We start from the raw sequence: 12106 nt of genomic DNA, 5'->3' as shown, positions 1-12106 counted from the left end.
CTGCTTAGTTTTCAGTAGTCTTCTGTGAGCGCACTTTAGTTCAGAGACTTTCTTAGAGTTTCTTGTTGCTCAATGGGTGTAATTTCTGATATTTATCTTTCGTTTGTCTTCATTGCTTGATTTTGTTCGCTAAAAAGTGCCACTCATAGTTGTTGAAATGTCACTCATAATTACCCTTACATTATGAAAATGCCACATATAGTAATCTGACACCTTGGTAGCTATGCCCCTTCTGTTCTCCATATTGCTTGGTTCCTGGCCCACAAGCAGCCAAAGATTTGAGTGTGTCTGGCTCCATCAATTCAATATACTGGCTCGTTAAGCCGTCTGACATCCCGGGTATGATACGGGACATAGTATGCTGCCACTCGCACTTTTATTTTCACAAACCGTAGGCGAGGTTCGGCTCCTAGGCCGGATTAGGCTGATGGTGCCTGGGCCAGCGACGAGTACCTCTCTGTGCCAAATAATTCCGCCCTTCTGCTCTTGCATACGGCTATGATTATTCGTATGGTCGCGTACGGGTAGAGTGTGATATGGTGAAGGCCTATGGTGTTTGAAACTGGGGAAAGAAATGCCGAGGGTGCCTGCATAGAAACTGATTCTAGGCATCATGGGATTTGTAATCTGACCTCAAGTACCCTTTTAAGCTGCGGGCAGTTTGTAAAAAAAACTGACATTTTCTCCTTGTGTATTTACTACGTCCTAATTGGTTACTCAATACTTTTAGATTATTATAATCATGGGAAAGACGTTTCCTATTGAGGTCAGATCATCCTCGTTGCAGCTCCAATTTAAGTGACATTCCTCAGTAACTTCTCCACAGAGATTTTCTTTGTGTGGTTTTTATGGCTATGCCCAGAAACAACCATAGTGCGCCTCTTCAATCCTCTGAGGCGGGGATGGAAGATTTTAATCCTTTCAATGTCCTTCAGGAAACCGTAGAAGACCATATTAAAGAGCCCACTGTCTCCAAAGGGTCTGTTTATCGCCCAGGGGCAAAACATAACGCTAAAGTTCCTTCTGCATCAGCATCCTCTTCTGGCAAACGGGTGAAAGTAAATCCGCCATCTCCCACTAATCCATCCCCATCAATCTCTATGGAGCTTCTCCTTGAGGAAATTCGTGCTCTTAAACCCCATATGGAAGAAACTAATGCCCGATTACAAAACTTGGAGTCTACCTGGACGAGCACTGAGCAGAGAGTCGGTGAATTGGAGAGTTGTGTCGATTTGGTACAAGAACTCACAAATCAGCTCCCTAGTATGTCCAACGAGATAGCTCATCTCAAGCAGCAGATTGAACAGTTAGAAAATCGCAATAGGCATAACAATTTGCGCATTCATGGCTTGGCCGAAGGTCTTGAAGGTCCAACTCCGATATAATTTTTTAAGACTTTCTTACCAACCCTTTTGGGGCTCCCTGACAGTCCAGTTTTGAAAATTCAGCGTGCGCATCGTCTTGAACCACCTTCTCGTTCTGCATCATCTTTTTCAAAACCTAGAGGTGTTATCTTGTATTTTTTAGAATACACCGATTTGCCTAAAGTTCTCCAAGCTGCTAAACAATGTGGAGAGATAACTTGGCATGGATCTAGTCTATTTTTTGCTCAAGATTATGCCAAGATAACTGCTGATCGTAGGAAAAGATTCTTGGAATTGAGGCCAGACCTACGTAGTTTAAATGCTAGATATGGCTTGTTCCATCCGTGCCTCTTCAAAGTGACATATAATAACAAGACAACAACATACGAAGATCCTGATTTACTTCAACAATTCTTGAACAGTTGTAGAGTAGAGTCCATGGAAATTCCTCGGCCATAATGGACTTCTTATTCACTGTTTGATAATGTTTGTTTCTGTATTGTCCTATTACCCCCCTTCCGTTTTGTATCATTATTCTTTTATCTCTTTCCATTTGTATCAAGTGATTCCTTAGTGATATCATTATGTTTTTGCCCTCTGTGAACTTTTGTTGTTTCAGTAGACCTTTGGTGTATTTTGTTGCATAACCTTTCCCTCTCCCTCATTTCCTAGGTAACTGGTCTGTGGTCCCTCATCATCTTTCATTACCTTTGTCTCTCCTGGGAGCTGCTCTCCTCCTCGCGGTCTCGTTTTGGAGTCTTCTGTTCGGCGTTCCATTTCCCTTATGTGGTACCACCACCCCTATTCTTATCATTTTCCCATGGTATATCTTTTGTTGCAATATCTTCTCATTGTTTCTTTTTTCTATTTTGTGTTTTCATGTTTTGTTCTATCTCTACCCTATTTCTATTGTTTCATTTTATCTTTCTCCTGCTTTCCTTTCTTCTTCTCCTTTCCTTCTTTTCTGTTCTTCTTTCTGATCTCACTTTCATCTTTCTACCTTACTGTATTTTGGTCTCTCCTTTTTCGTTGTTTTATTTCCTTATTTTTCCTCTTCCTCATTGCATTTTCTCTTCCTCAATACATTTTCTCTTCCTCATTCCATTTTCTCTTCCTCAAAACAGTTTCTCTTCCTCATTGCATTTTCTTCTGCAGTTACTTCTGGTTTGTCTCTTTCCTATTAGTATATAACTCTCCTCCTCTTACCATGTTTATGTGCAATTTTGAAATGTAGATGTCTTTACAAATAATATCCTGGAATGTTAAGGGTTTGGGTTCTCCTATTAAGCGACAACGTGGGTTGTCTCATTTAGCTAAATTGAAAGGTGACATAGTGTTATTACAAGAAATACATATTAAGGATGTTGAAATTGCTAAACTCCTCGTAACTGGGTTGGTCATGTTTTTGCTTCTCCTGGTTTAGGGAAACGAAATGGTGTTGCTATTCTTTGTCTTAAACGTTTGGATGTCCAACTCCTGGGTCAAGATAACGACTCTGAAGGCAGATGGGTCGTAGTATCCTTGTTGGTTAATAAAATTCCTCTAACTATTTTCAATCTTTATGCCCCCACTATACAGGATAAATTGTTTTGGCCTCAGATTCTCTCCTCATTAATGCAGTATACTGATGATTACTTTATTTTAGGTGGCAATTGCAATCTGATTATGGACCCATTTTTAGATAGGAAATCCAATTCACATTTCTCTCCCTCACCTGTTTATACTCAATTTGCCTCTACCATATCTCAAAGGTCTCTTGTTGACTCTTGGAGACTTTGCCATCTTTCTTTACAAGAATACACATATTTTTCTCCTGCCTATTCTTCTCAATCCCGGATAGATTATATTTTTATCTCCAAGGCCTTCACTCAACACATTGTACATTCCGATATTGGTTCGATCTTAATCTCTGACCACGCCACTATTTCGTTAACCCTGGATTTACTCCCTCCCACAAGAGGTGCCAGGAGATGGAGGTTTAATAACGCTCTTCTCCTAGACTCTAAATTTACATCAGATTTCCTTGCTTTTGCTTCCTTGTTTTTTGCCGAAAAAGAGTCTCCCCAGATATCCCCTCAATTGTTGTGGGACACTTTTAAAGCTGCCTCTAGAGATTTCATTATTTCATTTGGTGTCAATAAAAGATGTTTAGCTACTCAATCTATTCAATTACTTTCCACTCAAATTAAGCAATTAGAACATTCTTACTACCTCTGTAACAATCAAGCTGATTTAAATAAACTAATTCAAGCTAAACTCAATTTTAATAAACTTTCTACTGATTCTGCTAATCTATATCTCCTTAAATCTAGCGCTAAATATTATAGTGCACAAAATAAAGCTGGTAATCTACTGGCCAAATATCTCAAAATTAAAAAGGAACGAATGAAAAAAGATTTTATTGTAACCTCTTCCAACATTACCATACATAAAGACGAAGACATTTTAACTGAATTTAATAACTTTTATCTGCATCTTTATACCCCGGAATTCTCCTCTTTATCTATTGATATTGATCATTATCTAAATTTGCTTCCCTCTCCTTTGTTACCAGAGGTAGACTTTGCCTCCTTGGAAAACGAAATTCTACCTAAGGGTATTTTACAATCCATTAATGTACTTAAGAAGGGAAAGGCCCCAGGACAATATGGTTTCACCATAGAATTTTACTTACATTTTTCTACTCTACTAGTGCCTAAGCTTCATCAATTATTTTCCTTTTTTATTGAATCTAAGAAATCTGAAGGTTCCTTCCAAGAGGCTCTGATTTGTCTCATCCCCAAAGAGAATAAAGATCATACTTTATGCAAGAATTATAGGCCGATCTGCTTAATTACCTTACATTATAAAATATTTGCGAAAATTCTTGCTCCTTATCTCGATAAAATCTTACCGCTATTAATTGGTAAAGAACAATGTGGTTTTATTAAGGGTCTCCATCTTTCGGATAATACACGCCTCTTTTTCAATGTTCTCAGCAAAACCCATTCTAAACATTCATTAGCGGCTGTTGCCTTAGATGCTGAGAAGGCATTTGATAGGGTTAATTGGCAGCTTATGTTCTCAACTCTCACTTGGTTTGGTTTTGACTTGAAATTCCTTTCTTATATTTCATTATTATATTCTTTCCCTAGATCTTTTAATTTAGCTAATGGTCTTGTTTCCTCTTCATTTTCTCTGTTTAGAGGTGTCTGCCAGGGTTGTCCTCTTTCTCCCCTTCGTTTTATTTTGGTATTGGAGCCTTTTATGACAAAAATTAGAATGAATAATGAAATTTCGGCTTTCGCCTATGGAGATAAACAATTGAAACTTTCTGCTTATGCAGATGATATTCTCCTTTTTATCTCTAACCCCCAAACATACTTCTTATATTTCTCTCGGAAGTCTCTCACTGTGCTTTAGTCTCTGGCTATAAACTTGCGGGCCCCAATAATGAAGGAGAGTAGGGGGGTGCACACGGGGGATACCTGTGGTACCCCCCTGCATTTGCACAATCAAAAAGGCAGGCACCGCGCGGTGCCTGCCGCTTTGATTATGCAAATGCAAAAGTACTTTTTAAGCATTGTGGCGGGCGGTGCTGAGAGCACCGCCCGCCACAATGCTTAACATGCAGGATGTGCCCGCCACTCTGGAGGGCACATCTTAATAACCCCCATGGGACCCCCACCCTTATGGCGGACGGTCCCTATTACCACGAGGATGGCGGGCGGGCAAAGTCCGCCCGCCATCCTAATGACCCCCTTAATGTTGATAAATGTGAGATTTTGCCTCTCAACGCATTCTGTTTTCATTCTGATTTTTTTTACTTCCTCTTTTCATTGGAGCCCCACTAAAATTAAATATTTAGGTTTATGGTTTACCCCAGTGATTAAGGATACTGTAACGTTAAACCTCAAAAATCTTCATACACCTTTGACAGATTCCACATCAAGATAGCACCCCCTGTTTTAGTGTTTTTATCTTGGTGGGGTAGACTGGATTCTATAAAAATGATGTTAGTTACAATTATCTTATTTTTCTCTCCAATCTTCCGGTCAATGTTCCCAAGTCCTTTTATAAAACCATCTATTCCATTCTCTCATGATTTTTGTGGCAAAACAGGAAAGCTAGGATGTCCTTCTCCAAACTCAAATGCCCTAAACATATGGGTGGTGTCAATTTCCCGGACTTCTCCTCATTTCATACTTCATTTTTTCTTATTCACTCTGCTTCTCTTTTTTCAAAGTGTTTGCTTGACAGCATTTCTCAGCCATTATGGGTCGAGATTGAATCTTCCTTCTTCCATCCTTTCTCTTTTGAGCAATTCATTTCATTATCACATATCCCAAACAGAATGAATCTCCCTATTCTTAAAAACTCTAGGAAAACCTTCTCCCCTCTTTTTCTAGGTGGACTAGATGATCGTTCTAGTTTCTTGCAATCCCCTGTCTGGTATAATCCTCTTATTAAAACCAAAAATAAGACTCTTTTTTGGCAAGACTGGCAGGATCTTGGACTGTCTTGGACTCATCAACTTTTTCCAGACGTTAATTGTATTCTCTTCTCCTTACTTCAATCTCAATTTTCCCTTCCACCTTCTTTCCACCACAAATATAACTTATTATGTTCAGCTGCTCAAGATAGCTATGATGTTCTCTCGTCTTCCACTCCTCGTACCAAATCCTCTCCTATTACTCTCTCTTTTCTACACTCCTCTGCTTCCGCATCTCAAATCTACAAAGCATTGCGAGAGATTTCTATCACTCGTGATGAATCTAAGATAGAAATTGCCTGGGAATCAGATTTAAAGGACTCTTTTTCCGTCTTAACTTGGCATAAAATTTGGTCTAAAATAAGGAAATCCTCTAGGGCGGCTAATACAACTCAGACCTTATTTTTTATTTACAATAGACTTTTGATTACTCCTGCTAAACTACATACCATTGACTCCTCTATTCCCTCTACATGTTGGTCATGCTCTGCTGCCGTTGCAGACCTTAAACATATGTTATTCACATATCCGTTAGTCCATACATTTTGGTCCAAAGTCTGGCATCAAATCAAAAAGATTTTCTTCACACATTTTCCCTTCAGCTTGTCACGGATATTTCTCGGTAGCCTTGCTGAAATATGGTCTCAAACTACTACTAACACCACCATTGTTGACTTACTTATAGCTGTTGCATTTCAGCAAATTACTAAACAAATTACTAAATCCTGGAAGGATACCTCGAATGTCTCCTTTCAAGCTTTGTGGTTTGGAATTTGTTACAACCACAAGTTAAGTAGAGCCTACGTTTACCCTATTACTCTCGCCATTAAAAGAGATTTGTTATAGTTCCCTGTTACAAATGTTTTGGATTTATCTGCTCAATCCCTCCCTTTGGTTTCCCCATGCAATGAAGAAGTTCCCAAACCGTCTTGATATGCATAATTCTTTGTTTGATTTTCTGTTTTATTTTAATTTCTGTATACATTTTGCAAATGTCTATTAGAGAATTGTTTATGTAACTGTTATTACACTTGATTTCTGGTTTCATTACTGTTTTTGTTCCTACTTCCCCCTTTTTCCTCTTTCCCCTTTCTCTTTTTTATATTCTCCTTTCTCATGTGAATAGTATATATTTATCAACACATTTTTCCACTGTTATTGTATTTAACTACTTCTATTTTGTACTTTAACATATAATACATTTTCTTTAAAACCAATATATATTTGCCTGCAACCTTGGTTCCCAATGGACAGCCCATTGCTGATGTATATAAAGAAAAAAATAAGGGGCAGATGTATCAAGCATTTTGCGAATCGCAAAGGCCGAAATTCGCAGAATTTTGGCCTTTGCGACTCGCAAAAGCCATTTTAGCATTTTTTGATATGTAACAAAAAATCGCAAAATAAGGAATCGCAAAAAATTATTTTGCTTAAGCATTTAAGGAATCGCAAATTTTGTGATTCCTTAAATGAGATGTATGTAACTTTTTGAGATTACGAATTTGGGTTAAGAAATCGCAAATTACCACCAACGTGTAGTTTTTTTAAAAATGCCCTATTTGGCATTTGTGAGGGTGGCATGTGACGCACATACATGCCCTTAGGGCATGTATGTGCGCCACATGCGCACACATTTAAATTTCAGGGGTGCAGCAGGGTGTCTTTGAGACACCCCTGCACCCTTGAAAAAATTCTCAAATTGCGATTAGCAAATTGCGAATTCGCAATTTGAAAATTATTTCACAATCTTTCCTATGGGCCTCCTGGCCCATAGGAATGCATGGGAATTATTCCTTAATAGCAATTTTGTACTTACATTCCATTTTGCGATTTCTAAATAGCGATTCCTTAAAAATCGCTATTTAGAAATCGCAAAAACGTATCTTGATACATCTGCCCCTTAACGTCTGGAAACTAGGGGTCATATTTACAAGGTAAGTGGCGAAGCCTGTCGTTAAGCCAAGAAGGCTAACGACACGCTCTGTCACTTTAGAAGCGCAGGGCAGCACCATTTTTATAAGAATATGGTGCAGCCCTCGTTTCCCCACTGTGCTGGCCCTAAATCAGGCTGTCTAGTGCTAACGTAGGCACCCTTGCATCATAGTGCAAGGGTGTCTGCATTGCAGGGGAGACCTTCCTGCACATAAACAATCTTTAAATGCTGTTTTGTAACTTTTATGTGTGCTGCTCAATGCAGCACACACAGCAGTTGCAAAACGTAATTTTTTTTTAATGACTGCTTATGTGCTGGAAGAGGGACCTTCCTGCACGCTTCAGTTCACTCACATGCCGTTCGACTTAGCGTCGGCTTCGAGTGTTTTTCAACAAATTATGGTGAAATTTCTATAGGGAGAGGAAAATGTTGTCTATTTTTAAGACAACATCTTGGTAATGGAAGAAACTGTGGAAAAACATAGCATCACTTTAATGAATGTCTTGAAGAAGTTAGGGGAGTTTTTGACTGAACAGATAGAATACTTAGGGTACACCATATCCAATGGCATGGTGAAACCCATGCGATCCCTGTTGGATGCACCTACTGAGAAAGATCAGCTGCTGTCGTTTTTAGGACTCATAGAATACTATGCAAAGTGTAAAGATAATTTTGCTCACAAGATGGAGGATTTGAGAAGATTACTGAGTAAATGTGAGAGGTTTACGTGGGAAAAGAATAAACATTTGTGTTTTGACTACATCAGAACTGCAATTTGCAATGCCGAGAGTTTTGCTTTGTTTAACAACAAATTGAAATGTATACTCACTGTGGATGCCAGTTCTACAGGATTGGGGATAGTACTGTCTCAGTTGAATGGGAGACAGGAAACGACTAGCATTTGCCTCACGCACCCTCACTCAGACTGAAAGGAACTACTCAGTTATAGAAGGAGAGTGTATCTGTGAGGATTGTCTTCCATTATGCGTACTGATCACAAACCTCTCATTAAGATCTGGTCTTCTGATGGAGCAGGTAAGAGATTAGATGGGTTGCCAAGTCTTGCAGCTCACCATCAGGAGTATTTTTACACAGTGTAATTTGTGCAGGGTTGGAGGTATGTGCAGGCAGATTGCCTATCTAGGTTGCCCCTGGCATGGGAAATTTTGGATGGTGTGGCGGTGAAGAATTTTCAGTCAGAACGGGCAATTGCCTCTATGAAAGATGCAGTAATCTGTGGCTTAGGTGCATTCACTATGACTTAATGGGAAGATGAAATGGAGTTAGATCAAGTTCTCATAGAGATCTGTATTTTGATTCAACGTGGATCAGTCAGTGAGGCCGTACTGCATGAGTTGTCAGTGTTTGGTCTCAACGTCATTATGAGGGGGATCATGTTATCCATCCAGTAGGTTTGCGATGCAAGCTATTTTATTTAGCACATGAGGGTCACTTGGGACAAGGTTTGACTAGTAAGAGACATAAAAGTAAGTTTCTGTTGACCAGGTCTTGACAGTCAAGTCAAAAGGGTGTTGAACGGTGTGGTATTTGTAGGTAGAGTTAGAAGAAGAGGTTACGAGTAGGGTGCAAAAGAGAAGGAGGGCATATTGAAGATCCTAGTAAGCCCTGACATACCATTTGTTTGGAATGTATTGGCCCCATGGTGGAACTAGCTGCATAGTTGAGGTTTTCTGTTGTAGTGGTTGATGTATATTCACTAAAAGCACTATTTTAGAGTTGGAGGAAATTTTCGTGAAGATGGTGTTCTTTTGGAGTTGGTAACAGATAATTGTACCCAGTTGACTTTGCACAAAATTACAATGTTTTTTAAACAGTATGGGATCAGACATTCACGCACCTCATTATATAATCCACAGGGAAACGGTTTGATGGAAAGGGTCAACAGATTATTTAAGGGTACCATACAATTGGCCTTCACTAATCAGTGTGGCATTTTGTGCAACACGTCACAGTGTTACCCAAAGGGTTCCCTTGCAAGAAATGCGTGTATGTTTACCTGCCACCAAACTGGTTCCAAGCTGGTTCCAGTGCGTAGCTATAGCTTTGCCGCCCACCACTGTGGAAATTATCCTTTTTAGGTGCCAACCGGTGCAGGGGTTCACCCTTATCTGTCCACGGGTCCATAGACCAAGACAAGAGATTGGCACGGAAGCTGGAATTCAAAATAACAAGTTTATTCACTCACGTCCATACAAAACCCTCACGTGTTCCAGGAGGTAGTACTTGAATACACAGACCATGGGCCTTTTATACTAAGTTTTCTGCACTGGTAAGCATGTAGTTACAAATAGGAGGTACAGACCTACACAAGAATAACTACCGAAAAACATGGGCAAATGGCAAATCACTTAGTCAGCAAAGTGGGAGGGGGAGCAGGAGTGCTTAGGGCAGCACTAAGATATTGACAGTTGAGTCTGAGACCAGGTGTTCTGGCAGCTACAAACTCTTTAGTTTGCATATTGCTTTTAGCTGAGTCAGGAGTTTAACTAAAGTAGACAGCACAGGCAGGGAAAAAGACGAGCAGCAGAGGATGGAAGAATTACATAGCTGACAAAATGGATGCCACAAACAAGATGGTTTCAGCTTATGCTAACAGATTTTATTGGCAATTTCCACACCACGATCCCTGTGATTGCCTCACAGTGATGGTGATAGTCCACGATGAGAGGGGAGCAGGAGTGCTGGCTACAGATGACGAGTGGGGGTTTGGAGGGACTTCACAGACGACGACGAGAATTACAAAAAAAATAAAGGAAAGCTAACCTTGCGCTCGCTGGTGCCCCCAAAATCAGTGCGCCTGGGGCATACCACCCTCCATCTTCCCCTAGCTGTGCTACTGGCTGGTTGAGAGAATGGATAAAAAATGGAGGTCAAGGTATAATACAACCCATGGGAGAGGAGCAAATCAAACTTGTGGTAGGTGATTGGGTCAAAGTAAAGTCAGGAAGCATAGCAAGATGTCTCCCTAAACTGAAAGTGCCTTTTCAAATTGCTAAAATGGGAAGTTTTTTGTGATTTTGGAAAAAGACGAGAGGTGGAATTTTAGAAATGTTGCATTGTACCAGAAAGGGGGACAATGTGTGAAGAGAGTGGAAGAGGGATACTCTGGCACTGTGTTCATGAGGGATGAGGAAGTGGAAAGTAGTGGTTGTGGAACAGGTGTTGACCATGTTGGGAGAGGGATGGTTGGTTAAGGTCTGACAGTAAAACTAGATTCCGGAGACCTCCCACATATCTTGAGGACTATATTGTATCTTAGTCTCAGGTTTCTTCCTCTCATTTATTTTATCAAGCTTTTTGTTCTTTGTTTCTTTTGATTATGTATTTACATTATTCGTTTCTTCATATATATATATTATTTTCCTTTATCTTTGAGGGAAGGGAAGGGGATGTGTTATGATGTAAGTGTATTTGCATATGTTACTCACTGATTGTTCTGTAGCAGATTGTAAGGGAAAGAAAATTTCAAGAGTGTCAGTTGATCCGCGCATCTTGGAGAGGACTGATGCCAGGTTGTGTCTCCTATGAAGCTTTGCATATGAAATACATCCATTGCAGTATTGGTGTATCTTTCCATCACAACAGATATCAATGGATGATGTTAAGGAGAACTTCCTGTACTCCTGAGGGACCACCAGCACCGTTCAGGAGTTGGCACAGCTAAGGGGTCAGTGTGCGACCCTGCACTCACCAAATGGGTGACCAGGTCTTTCCACAGAAACAGCTGAAGTTGTAGCTGGTGGAGTTCCACTGAACCTCTCCGTGTGGACAACAAAATATAATTACATTCTTCACAACTCTATGTACCTTTATATTTCTTAATTTCCTCTTCAGGTTTCCAAATATTCACAATTTCTCTTTCCTTTCTTTTCTTAATCTCTGACTCTGGACTCTCAAACGTCACCTTCTTACACCTGGAAGGACACACAGATCATTTTAGTGTTACAGAACGCTAAGAGGCTACAGGATCTGAAAAGACACAGCACAAACACCCTGTTATTTGAAATAAAATACTGCAAGTACAAGAACACCTGTAGAACAGCACTTGGTGTGTTTCTATGCACACACACAAACACCAGCAGCTCTGGGGGCATCCGAAAGTGTCATACATCATCCCTTCCACTTTGAACGTGTTTGGTACTCTTTTGTAAAATGCACACGTCATTTTTCTCTTGTAACACAGTTTGCTACCTCTTACATTTTGTTTGCTTTAGATACTTGCACAAGTACCACCATTGCCTACGTAATGTTTGTTCTTGTGTTTAAGTGCCTGCCATTTATTGCAATATTATACCTCTACTGGTACTTTGTACGCAT

General features: G+C 39.9%; 1 protein-coding gene across 1 annotated transcript in view; it reads right to left on the bottom strand.

Moving 5' to 3' along the window:
* Nucleotides 1–12106, bottom strand: part of LOC144828383 (E3 ubiquitin-protein ligase TRIM39-like) — a 298837-nt gene that overhangs the window by 52263 nt on the left and 234468 nt on the right. The window contains exon 5 of the mRNA XM_078686497.1: nt 11597–11703. Coding sequence (XP_078542623.1) covers nt 11597–11703 — 107 coding nt within the window. The remainder of the gene's footprint in view (nt 1–11596; nt 11704–12106) is intronic.

The sequence above is a fragment of the Lissotriton helveticus genome, chromosome 4_1 (assembly GCF_964261635.1).
Source record: "Lissotriton helveticus chromosome 4_1, aLisHel1.1, whole genome shotgun sequence".
Classification (NCBI taxonomy): Eukaryota; Metazoa; Chordata; class Amphibia; order Caudata; family Salamandridae; genus Lissotriton; species Lissotriton helveticus.
The sequence above is the reverse complement of the archived record's forward strand: the minus strand, read 5'-3'. Positions and strand labels throughout refer to the sequence as shown.